At 39.9% G+C, this 12291-nt stretch overlaps 1 protein-coding gene across 1 annotated transcript in view; it reads right to left on the bottom strand.

Moving 5' to 3' along the window:
• Nucleotides 1-5799: 5799 nt before the first annotated feature.
• ALOX5 (arachidonate 5-lipoxygenase) overlaps nucleotides 5800-12291 on the bottom strand; it is a 98469-nt gene continuing 91977 nt past the window's right edge. The window contains exons 13-14 of the mRNA XM_082268002.1: nucleotides 9222-9392; nucleotides 5800-6078 (exon numbers count right to left, since the gene is read on the bottom strand). Coding sequence (XP_082124128.1) covers nucleotides 5899-6078; nucleotides 9222-9392 — 351 coding nt within the window. The 3' untranslated portion in view covers nucleotides 5800-5898. The remainder of the gene's footprint in view (nucleotides 6079-9221; nucleotides 9393-12291) is intronic.

Below are 12291 nucleotides of genomic sequence, written 5' to 3'. Positions count from 1 at the left end.
ACTATAATAAAAAACTTGGTCAAAGCAAACTGTGGAATTCAAGAGCAAAAAAATCTGTGGTGCCCTCTTTCCATGGTTCCTTATGAACATGCGCATTTTGTTTCAGGAATAATCAAGGTGTGCAAATTATTATACCATGTAAGACCGAAACCTAATTTGATTCTGCAATGTTCATGTAGTTATTTTATTCTGGCCAGCCTGCTGTGTCTTTTAAAGAACACTCAATTTTAATCATACACGTGAAATGCATTGTCTCATAGCCTAGTTGCAGTAAAGTCAATTTACTTAAGGCAAATAGGCTGAGGGGGGGGGGGCTGAGAGGAGAGTTGGGGGGGAGATGAGAGAGAGACCTATAGCTCTGTCCCTATCTGCAGTCCCTGCTCTGCCCCCCTGTCCCAGTCTTTGTCTGCAGGTAGTCTGTGTATATTCGTGCCTGGTACCTTCCATGCCAGTATTGGTCCTTGATCCGGGGTATGCTCTCTGCCCTGTTCCTTCCAGCGGCTCCCTCGCAGCCTGCGTCTCTCACCTGTTTTCGTCTTCCAGGCCTCCAGTCAGCCTGTTCTCCAGGCCTCACTGTTGAAGTTTTAGCGGAGAGGAGGTTTGAGAAGTCAAGGCTCTGGAAGGCGTCAGGAATGCTGAGCCCGCTGCTCGCCTCTTTGGGGTCAAGGAGGCGGTGAAGCTCTTCTCTCCCTTCTGGGCTCTCAGGCCTGTTCACCTTCTCCGTGGAGGCTGCGGGCTGCCCACTGATTTGCCATGTGCAGATAGATTCCCACACCTCGACCTCGCTGCTACAGTGCCTTGCGAAGGTATTCGGCCCCCTTGAACTTTGCGACCTTTTGCCACATTTTAGGCTTCAAACATAAAGATATAAAACTGTAATATTTTGTGAAGAATCAACAACAAGTGGGACACAATCATGAAGTGGTACGAAATTTATTGGATATTTCAAACTTTGTTAACAAATAAAAAACTGAAAAATTGGGCGTGCGAAATTATTCAGCCCCTTTACTTTCAGTGCAGCAAACTCTCTCCAGAAGTTCAGTGAGGATCTTTGAATGATCCAATGTTGACCTAAATGACTAATGATAATAAATAGAATCCACATGTGTGTAATCAAGTCTCTGTATAAATGCATCTGCAATGTGATAGTCTCAGAGGTCCTTTAAAAGCACAGAGAGCATCATGAAGAACAAGGAACACACCAGGCAGGTCCGATATACTGTTGTGGAGAAGTTTAAAGCCGGATTTGGATACAAAAAGATTTCCCAATCTTTAAACATCCCAAGGAGCACTGTGCAAGCGATAATATTGAAATGGAAGGAGTATCAGACTACTGCAAATCTACGAAGACCTGGCCGTCCCTCTAAACTTTCAGCTCATACAAGGAGAAGACTGATCAGAGATGCAGCCAAGAGGCCCATGATCACTCTGGATGAACTGCAGAGATCTACAGCTGAGGTGGGAGACTCTGTCCATAGGACAACAATCATTCGTATACTGCACAAATCTGGCCTTTATGGAAGAGTGGCAAGAAGAAAGCCATTTCTTAAAGATATCCATAAAAAGTGTTGTTTAAAGTTTGCCACAAGCCACCTGGGAGACACACCAAACATGTGGAAGAAGGTGCTCTGGTCAGATGAAACCAAAATCGAACTTTTTGGCAACAATGCAAAACGTTATGTTTGGCGTAAAAGCAACACAGCTCATCACCCTGAACACACCATCCCCACTGTCAAACATGGTGGTGGCAGCATCATGGTTTGGGCCTGCTTTTCTTCAGCAGGGACAGGGAAGATGGTTAAAATTGATGGGAAGATGGATGGAGCCAAATACAGGACCATTCTGGAAGAAAACCTGATGGAGTCTGCAAAAGACCTGAGACTGGTACAGAGATTTGTCTTCCAACAAGACAATGATCCAAAACATAAAGCAAAATCTACAATGGAATGGTTCACAAATAAACATATCCAGGTGTTAGAATGGCCAAGTCAAAGTCCAGACCTGAATCCAATCGAGAATCTGTGGAAAGAACTGAAAACTGCTGTTCACAAACGCTCTCCATCCAACCTCACTGAGCTCGATCTGTTTTGCAAGGAGGAATGGGCAAAAATTTCAGTCTCTTGATGTGCAAAACTGATAGAGACATACCCCAAGCGACTTACAGCTGTAATCGCAGCAAAAGGTGGCGCTACAAAGTATTAACTTAAGGGGGCTGAATAATTTTGCACGCCCAATTTTTCAGTTTTTTATTTGTTAAAAAAGTATGAAATATCCAATAAATTTCGTTCCACTTCATGATTGTGTCCCACTTGTTGTTGATTCTTCACAAAAAAATTACAGTTTTATATCTTTATGTTTGAAGCCTGAAATGTGGCAAAAGGTCGAAAAGTTCAAGGGGGCCGAATACTTTCGCAAAGCACTGTATTTGCTGTCATGCTTTCGCTGCCACTGAACCTGGACTCCCCATGATGGCTCTGCGTGCAAGCTGTGGCAGGCGTGCCATGGGTTCGCCATCACTTCCCTATAAGGACTGATTTTGGTCACTAGTTTAAGCATAAGCCACTTTTTGGTATATGGTGTAATTGAGCATATATAAATAAAATAAGCACACAGACACTTTTTTATTGACAAAAATTGTAATTTATTCATAAACATTTTGTGAGCAAATTTTATGAATTAATCAATAATTATTTAATTATGCAATAAGTTTTATTAGAAGCGCTACACTGTTTTTTTTTTTATGTTGTGCTTGGTGATTGCAAAGGTTGCTACTGCAAAGCTTCTAACACAGTAATAAAGAAGTTTGGTGCATTTTGAGTAGCACTTGGGTATTTATTTACATATAATACAGACTAAAAGCAAGAAAGGGAAAGAAATTGTCTGAAGACACACAATTATACAACAATGAATCGGCATATTAAAATACTGAAGCCTTTATATTATCAGGTCTACTAGTATAATAGGAGTTCTTGGTGAACCCATACTCTAGGGCTATAGATTCAGGAGTGCATCCATCATGAAGCACCAGCTTGGTTTTCAACCCCAGATGCACCTCTGTGCCACCTTGCCCATATAAAGGAAAATATCTGCAGTATACCTATCTGTTCATATGTGATTTTTTCATATGCATGTAGGCAGGGGCAGTCTACTGTTTTCACGGCAGGTGGAGCTCTTCCACAGCAACACTGCAGTTGGAGAAGAATTCAAGATGGTGAACATGGATACTCTATGGTTTCCTGGGACACTGGGGAAACTACCCCATTGGACACTGCCATTCCATTTGACTCTAGCAGTCATCTTTGGTCAGGCAGAGCCTTTTTAAGACCCTGGCTCGCAAGTACGGCGCACATTTTGTAAGTGGGTAGAGTGGGGACATGTACCCCATCTGGTAGGAACAGAACTAGTGGCAGGGAAAGTTCCTGATTAGGAAGGCAAGTGTAGGGCTCCCAGCTCCTCTGGATATCCTTCTGCTTGGGTACAAGGCAGCAAGGCCACATTCTGCCCCTCTGAACAGGCACTGTCAGTTCGGCTAAATCTTGCTCTCTACATGCTGTTGGACCTGTGACTGTTCCTCACTGGGTTAATTGTGAACTGTCTTTTTACTATTTCACTGCAATGTCTTTCATTGCACTTGGACTGTGTGTGTGTAATTGCTGTTGCACCATGCTGCACCCCGGCAACACTCAGGAAGCTTATTTACTTCTGTGACCCATTCTCTTTGCATAGGGCCATCATTGGTGACCCACCATAGTACCACCATTCTGTCACTGCTATTGTCAAATGTAAGTCCAGGTTGGAAGAGTCAAAGTTGCACAGGATGCAAGTGGGGGGAGAAATACTAAATATCCTGCCAAAAAACACTATTGATTTTAGTAATTACAGAGTTGTTGGTTGCTTTAATAATTTATTATAATAGAACTGATATATTTGAAATGAGTGATAAATGCACTATGGGACACAAACACTAAGCAAGCTTTAATTGGCAATCCAGTAATTTTAAAGAAACACAAGTACATTATATTTACAGGTTCTGTGATCTGTGTGCTTTCCAGCAATTCCAGGTATAATGAAATAGCAAGTTTTTTTGTAGACCTCTATTCCCAATACATTAATATTATTGTAAAAGTACTGTATTATTTTGAATATTATGACTCCAACAGATTGTGATCTGATGCTTCAGGGCTGTTTGTTACTTCCAGTCTATTCTTGACATTAATGGATGTAAAATAAATTAGGGGCGGGCCTCTGTAGTGAATATTCAATTAGGAGGTACCATCATCCACATGAAATTGCAAAAAACTGGGAATGAAGGCTGCTTCCTCAAAAACAGTCTCCAGGAGAAAGTGAAAAGGGATCACAAAGAATTTGGAATTTCCCGGTACCTTGAGTTAAAAAACATTTACAAAAGATTATAAAATAGATATAGGTTTTATTAGATACAAAAGATTTTTAAAAGCAAATGATCAACAATTGTTCACAAGACAAATCGTATAGAAAAATTAAGCTGAGTCTAACAAAATCCAAATAATACTTAGTGTGCTCAGAAGGGGACGTAGTTAATCCACACTGGGCGCAAGCTCCTCTACATGTTTTGCGGTTGTAATCTGCTTCTTCAGGAGGATTACTGTGGGAACGCTTATACAAGACGCATATCCTGCCCAAGTTGGACAATGGCTCAGCCAAAAAACTCCCCCACGGCAGACACGGGGGACTGTGGTAGGTGGATATTTAGATATTTGATAATAAGCTGGTAATTTAAAAGGAAGTAAATCAACAACAGCCAGAGGGAAGAAAGAGACAGAAGGTATAGATGTTTGCCGGGAGTATAGGGGGTGATGCACCATTGCATTGAATTTTTTAGCCCGGGGGAGATTCTTGAAAAACACAGCACAGCACAATACGGAGTACTACTTAACTAAGGGTTATTAACAGGTGAGTGGCCATCATGTATCCTTGGGATCAAGCTATGGGAGCAGGTGTAATGGTCCCCTATACTGCCGGCAAACATCTATACCTTCCGTCTTTCTTCTCCCTGGCTGTTGTTGATTATACTTCCTTTTACATTACCAGCTTATTATCAAATATTTAAATATCCACCTACCACAGTTCGCCTTAGGGAAGTCTTTTGACTGATCCATTGTCCGACTTGGGCAGTATATGCATCTTGTATGAGCGTTCCCACAGTAATCCTCCTGAAGAAGCAGATTACAACCTTGAAACATGTAGAGGAGCTTGCGCCCAGTGTGAATTCACTACATCCCCTTCTGAGTGCACTAAGTATTAGTTGGATTTTGTTAGACTCTTATTTTTCTACATGATTTGTCTTGTGACGAACTGTTGATCATTTGCTTTTAAAAATCTTTTGTATGTAATAAATCTATTTTATAACCTTTTGTAAATGTTTTTTGAACTCAAGGTATCGGGAAAATCCAAATTCTTTGTGATCCCGTTTCCCTTTCTCCTGGAGACTGTTTTTGGGGAAACAGCCTTAATTCCCAATATCTTGAAATTAATGAAAGCAAGACAAGTCAGACAGGTTTATCCAAGACCATCACGAGCCTATACTTAGACATTTATCCTTAAACTTAAAGTGAAGTGAGAATCTGTTTTCCTGTTAATTGCTTTTTTTTTTTTTTTTTTTTTGCTGATTGGAATTAAAAATAATGTTCCAGTAATGCTTCAGCCTCAGGAAGTAAGGTAACGCAGTGCATGCTTTTCCCACTCACTTCCTTTGTTTAGAAGACGATGATCTCAGCTGATACAAAGGGATTTGCAATATTCTTCGCAACACCCAAAAAAGAGAAGTCATGTGTACGTAGCCTGATATTTTGTAACTTTACTGGTGATTGTTAACTGATTGGAGTTCTCCTTTAATGCGTAAAAAAAAGTGAAATGAGTTTACACAGCAACACTATTAGGGATCCTGTCTGGAGACAGATAATAATATGGCAACTTCTTGTTCTTGTTTCGGTCTTGGATGAAACCAGTGATGTCATCAAGGTTCTTCCTGAATTTGGCCATTGCTTTTTTTACTGGTTTCTCAACAAAATGCTCATCAGGGTAGAATCCTAGGAATATCTGGACATAGAACATGCAATGAGATTATTAGCCACAATAGGTTTGTCTAAATAGCTTATACTTTATTGGTATAATCCCCATCTGTACATCTGAATATTTACAATGTTCCAGAAGAAGCCATTGGCCTTAGCTTAGTGAATGAGGTAAAGCTCGGTTGACTTCTATGATCCAATCATGTGCAGGCAAATACACTTGTATTTTATTTTTCCTTGCATGTGATTGGGTATTCTTAGCAAGTGAAATGTCACCACTTTCACTTAGCTCTAGTGAAAATTCCCTTGCAAAGTACAACTTCCCTTGCAAAATGAAAAGCCTAATTGCCTTTAGTAAATCAAAATTCTAACCTATGATGCTCAGAGATATTGGGGTAGATTTACAATAGAAAAGAAATGCCTGTTCACTTAGCAAAGTGCATGTTCACTAGTTTTGAAAATAAGGTGAAATTGTGTTTACTTCAATTAACCAACCATGTGCTGGCAAATAACTTTTTGTAATACTCTTGCGATAATGGGTATTCTTAGTGAACACAGGTTCGTTTTCTTTCCTTTGCAATGTTAAGTATACACTTTTCAACAGCCTCTTCACCTTAATAAATCAGTCCATTATAAAAACAAAAATGTTTCTGTGCTCAGTGTATAAACAATATAAATGAATAAAATACAACATCAGCACACAAAATTATCAGAATACCTGATATAAAATGTGTTTCTCGAAATATAGGTACGCTGTCACTTAAAGAATAAAATGAAAAACAAAATCAGTGTAAAAAATGGGTACGCTGTCCCTTAGGGGAGATTTACTAAAACTGGTGCACACAGATTCTTCTCCAGCTGTGCAGGATAGCCAATCAGCTTCCAGGTTTTATTGTCAAAGTTTAAGGCCCCTTTCACACAGGCTTTCTGATCTGTCTGCCTGTCAGTTTTTCAAGCGGACCTGATCGGATGCTCCATGCAGCCCTATGAAGCAGCAGATGTCAGCGGAGACATCTCCGCTGACACCCGTTGATATCCGCTCATGTCCCTGAAATCTCGGCGAATGGAAACCCTATTTTCCATCTGTCTGGAGGATCAGATCGCGTAAGATCGGATGAAAATGGACAGGTGGTCTGTTTTCATCCAATTTCCCAAAGAGGAAAGCGGGGCTCTGACAGCTCCGTCTCTACAAAGTAAGCAGCGACGGGGCTGTCATCCGTCTGCTCAGTGGGGATCGGCAGATCGATCCCCACTAAGCAAACGGCGTCCATCGGGTGCACCGCCTGTGTGAAAGGGGCCTTACTGAACAAGCTGGAGTTAGAAGCTGATTGATTACTATGCACACCTGCACCAGATTCTGTCCGCTCCAGTTCTAGTAAATATCCCTCTTTGAGACATCATGACAAACAATATCATGAAAACACAAACTCAGTGGAAATATTGTGCAGTAATATAATAGTAGAACATACAAACTGTAATATAAAGTCAATCAAGTGCAAACATTTCAATGCAATTTCAGTCCCAATTGAAATGATCACAAACTGTAAAGATATCACAAGGAGAAAGGTGCTCTCAAGTGTCTACACCACTTACAATGTGTTTTTCAAAAATAGGTGTGCTGTCACTTTAAGAATATCATGAAAAAACAGAATCCGTGTAAACATAAGTATGCTGTCTCCTTAAGATATCATCACAAATAATATCTTGAAAACACAAAATTGGTGTAAGTAATGTGTAGTAATATACACAAACAATATTATGGAGTCCTCAAATTTCATTGCAACATTCAGTCCCAATATAAATGATCACAAGCTATAGCGATGATCATAAGCAGACAGGTGCTCTTAGATGTCCAAGCCACCGGTGCTCAAAAAAGCTCCTTATCAGATAAATATTATCTCAGACAAACAAGATTAAGAGCGCTTAGCTGACACAAAGCCATAAACCATCAGAGGTAACTCCACTTGCTATGGCTCTGCACTGAAATAAAAGGCTCCTCATAAATACCACACATGGTTTAAAAGAAAGGAGAACAAAAACTCATAGTGCAGCTAGTTAAAATCCAATAAAATATATTAGGCTATTGTTTTTACATGAGGGATGGGTAGAATCGCAGTATACAGAGAAAAAGATAGCACTGCCAGAACTTCCACCGGCATGTGCAATGACGTCATAGGCCATAAACTCTACCGACGCGTTTCCTCTAAACAGTCATCGTCAGGGAATGAGAATAGGATTCTCAATCCCTGACGATGACTGTTCTTCTTAAAGTGACAGCGCAGACATGTGGCATACACACTTAAGAGCACCATTCCCCTTGTGTGATCTTTACAGTTTGTGATCATTTATATTGGGATTGAATTTTGCAGTGAAATGTTTATACTTGGTGGACTTTATATTACAATTTGTGTGTTCTACTCTTATATCACTGAAAGAATTCATGCCAATTTTGTGTTTTCATGATATTGTCTGTAATGATGTCTTAAAGTAATAGCGTACCTATTTTTTATGATATTCCTAAAGTGACAGGATGACTTTTTAAAAAAAAAAATCAGTCCAATTCTTACATTGTGGCTAATTTACTCAAAAAATACAGCATGTTTACTTTGTAAAGTATATGATCACATTGCAAAGCAAATGCTCATGTAGCTGAGTGAATAAGGTGAGGATCTGTTGCCTTTAATCATCCAATGTGCAAGTAAAAATTATTATTATTATTATTTTTTATTTCCTTTACATGATTGGATATTTAAAAATAACACAGCTACTTCCTTTTTACAAAGCTAATAGAAAACACACTTTGCAAAGTGAACATTCAGTTTACTAAGTGAAGAGCCTCCTCCTAAATTAACCTCAATATCAGAGATCTGAAATCTCAAAACTCTGACAATATCTTACAACTACAACATCTCAAAACTCTGACATTATATTCATAAATCGTTTTTTAACTTGTCTAGCTTTTTCTGTAACATTTGTACATACTTTTTTTTCTGCAATGTTATCAATTCAGCACAATAATGTTACCCACTGATGCAATGGTTACTCCAACACTGGGCTTTTGACCTAACCAACCTAAAGCTGCCAGATATTCTGTAAGTGGGTAAATTGAAAGACACTATACATGCATCTTCTTGTGTACATTTTTTAAAAGGTAGATAAAAACGCTCTTACCTCATTATCCTGGAACTGACTCAGTGCCCATACAGCTCCAAGATGCCAGCATGACCGTCCTCTATCTGGTAAACTTTCAATAATATACTCTATTGTAACCTCTCCTTTTTGAGTAGGTGGGGGGCAGCGCATTGTGGGAGGAGAATTTGGAATCCAAGAGCACCAGTCATACTGCAGAAAGCAAGGTGGTAAATACTGATTATCTGAAATAACATCATGTTTTATGTCACTTATCACATTTCAGCCAATGATTCACCACTAACTTTTTGGGTTGCTATTTTTACATTTTATAAACTTCTACTATTGTTTACATTCAGTGGGTACACTCTGTTCACCTACTCCAGCCTAATGAATCCTTTTCTATTTAATAGACAGATGTCCATTGGAAATAAGGAGTAGTTACAAGATATAGGGATTTGATCAGCAGTCGCCCACAAGAGACCTGTGCACTACATAATAACTATCCTAATTAGTGATAGGCATATCTGCCCCTGGGTTGGATTTGCCAACGGGTCAGGTGAATCTTTTTCAAAGTTCAGCGATCTTGAGGTGAATCTAGAAGTGAATCCAATTCAAGTCTTTAGGGGAAATAAATCTTGTTGTTAAATTTTCTTCAATTTTAGGTCTAGTAGACAGTTTGTACTGTACAAAAAAACAAAAAAAAAAGGACATAGAAACAATGGTCGCCTCCATTGGGAAAATGTACCGAATGCAAAAAATAATTATAAAAATAACGTACAGCTGGCAGGGGTTCATTTCAGACAACTTTGAGGGCAACAATGAAAATACACAACTCTTTAAATAAAGTTTGAATTATACTAGTCAGCAGCAAAAGTCAGAACTCCTTCTCCTTTTTGTTCTTCACAATCCCCCTCTCCCCCTTCACAAGATTCTCTAGCGCCATCCCTTGCAACATCTGTGGCCTCTGGTGAGAAAGAGGGTCATGAGACCACGCTGAGTAGTGTCACGCGAAGGCTTGAACCACATCAGAAGTTTTCTAACTCCACCCCACCTTCTCCTGAAGTATTCTTCATAAGCTAAATGTCTTTTCTGCAGATGGAGCAGAAGAAAAAATTGTCCTCAAATCACTTCAATATCTAGTGTCTGAATACCAGATTGGCAATACTGCTGGATTTGCAGCTGCTCCCATTCCAGTTAATAAAGTAACGCCTGTGCTACACCACAGTGGCAAGATATTCAGCTACCATTATTTTGCCCAAAAGAATATTCCTGTCCTCTACTAGCATGTGTAAGAGAATGTGTCTGTGCCGTTGCTCCATTCTTTCAGCAGCAGGGTCCACATGACCATGAATACATGATTTAGCAAGCATGGGCAGGGACAATACATATCCTTAATGGCACACTTGTTCATTTTGCTAACAGTTGGAATGGATTGCAGAATGGTGCAATTACTGAAGCTGGTGGTGCCACCCAGTGTCTTGTACGTTGGTGACAGCATAGTCACCCATACCCCCTACTTCTCACTGACCTCATCCCAGACTCCTTAGAGCCACCAGTTCCCCCAAGTGCCCCTGTGCCTATGCAGCAGTCCAGTTGAAATGCTGCCATGCTGTTTTGCAGCTGGTATGGCTGGGTGATAAGAGCCACACTGGGCCAGAGATTCTGTCAGATCTCCAGAACCAGGCCAAGAGGTGGCTAATCACACACCCAACACTGTTATCCTCAGCAACACCGAGGACTTGGAATTCTTTGCTGCAGGCAATTTGTGAAAAAATGTAATATATTTTGCTGAAATACCTGTAAAGGAACTCCAGGATTTGAGTGTAAATGAGAGAAACTATTTTTGCACCCTCAATAAAAGGTAAAAATGGCAGATTTACTATGCCATCATCTCAGAGGGAGCACAAAATCTCCACTTCGGGGAGGTGCTTCAAAATAATCTGTTGGATGTCTTTCCTGATGGTTGCAGGATCCCCCCTTTTGACCAATGTGCCTCCAATCCTCAGATTTGTCAAAGAAGAAGCAATAATCGCAGTGGCTCCCTCAGTGTCATCTGCCACCTTTACTGGGGTGCAACCATTGCCAACTCCTGCCATCTCTCCTGGTCTGCCACAAATATTAGTCCTTTCCACATCTCCTTGCCTATTGTGGTGATCACTGTTAAGGTGATACATATATAAAAATTTCCACAGTGGACCTCAGCTGCACAATCGGTATTGTTTTCTGCAGGGTAAATTTCACATTGCACCTCAACGTATGCTCCCTATTCCCGTAACGGTATTACACATAGGGTTTACACTGCTGGACATAAGTTGTAAAATCTGTAAAGTTTACAGCAGGGTAAATCCAGCATTGTACCTCAAATTTTGGGGCCTATTCCAGTGTTCTGGCACTGTAAAGCTGCACACATATGTTTCCACAGCTGAACCTCAGCTGCAAAATTTCTAATGTTTGCTGCAGGATAAATTCTGCTTTGTGTCACTATGTTTGACGCCTATTTTTTTCCCTATTACGCAAAAATGTCTGTGGCTTTGCCTTTCAAAATACACTCAATTGTTTATTTCAATATAAAATCTGCCTTGTCTCTCCCTCCTGTATTATGCCCTAACCAAACTGCTTATACGCTTTCCAGCTACTGTAAATTATTTCAGGTTATTGTCTATGAAGAATACATCCTAATGGTTATTTCAATATAAAAATTGTCTCGTCTTTCCCTCTTACATTGCAGCCCTACAAAGTTGCTTCAATCCTGTGCAGCCACTGTGCAATTGTTTTGGCTATTATCTCTGAAATAATACACTCTGATGTTTAATCAGACATCTCAAGATGTGTGGTACTGTGAAGAAAGCAGCTCACAAATGATACTATGAAACTGTTTTGCAACTGCCTAGTTTTGTATGAAGTTGAAAGATTTAACTTTATTTTGTTTAAACTTTCTTATAGCGTTTTGATCTGTGGTTGCTACTTCCACTGGTCAATTCAGGCCTATTACTTCTGAGTAAAAAAAAAACAAGTGTTGAACATACAATGGTTGGAACAAGGCATATATATTTCCTATTCTCCTCTGCTACATCAAGTGGCTATAATGCAGTTTTTACTATTGCCCATA

The sequence above is a fragment of the Pelophylax lessonae genome (genome assembly GCF_965119305.1).
Source record: "Pelophylax lessonae genome assembly, chromosome: 9".
Taxonomy (NCBI): Eukaryota; Metazoa; Chordata; class Amphibia; order Anura; family Ranidae; genus Pelophylax; species Pelophylax lessonae.
Note: the sequence above shows the minus strand (reverse complement) of the source record. Positions and strands in the feature narration are given on the sequence as shown.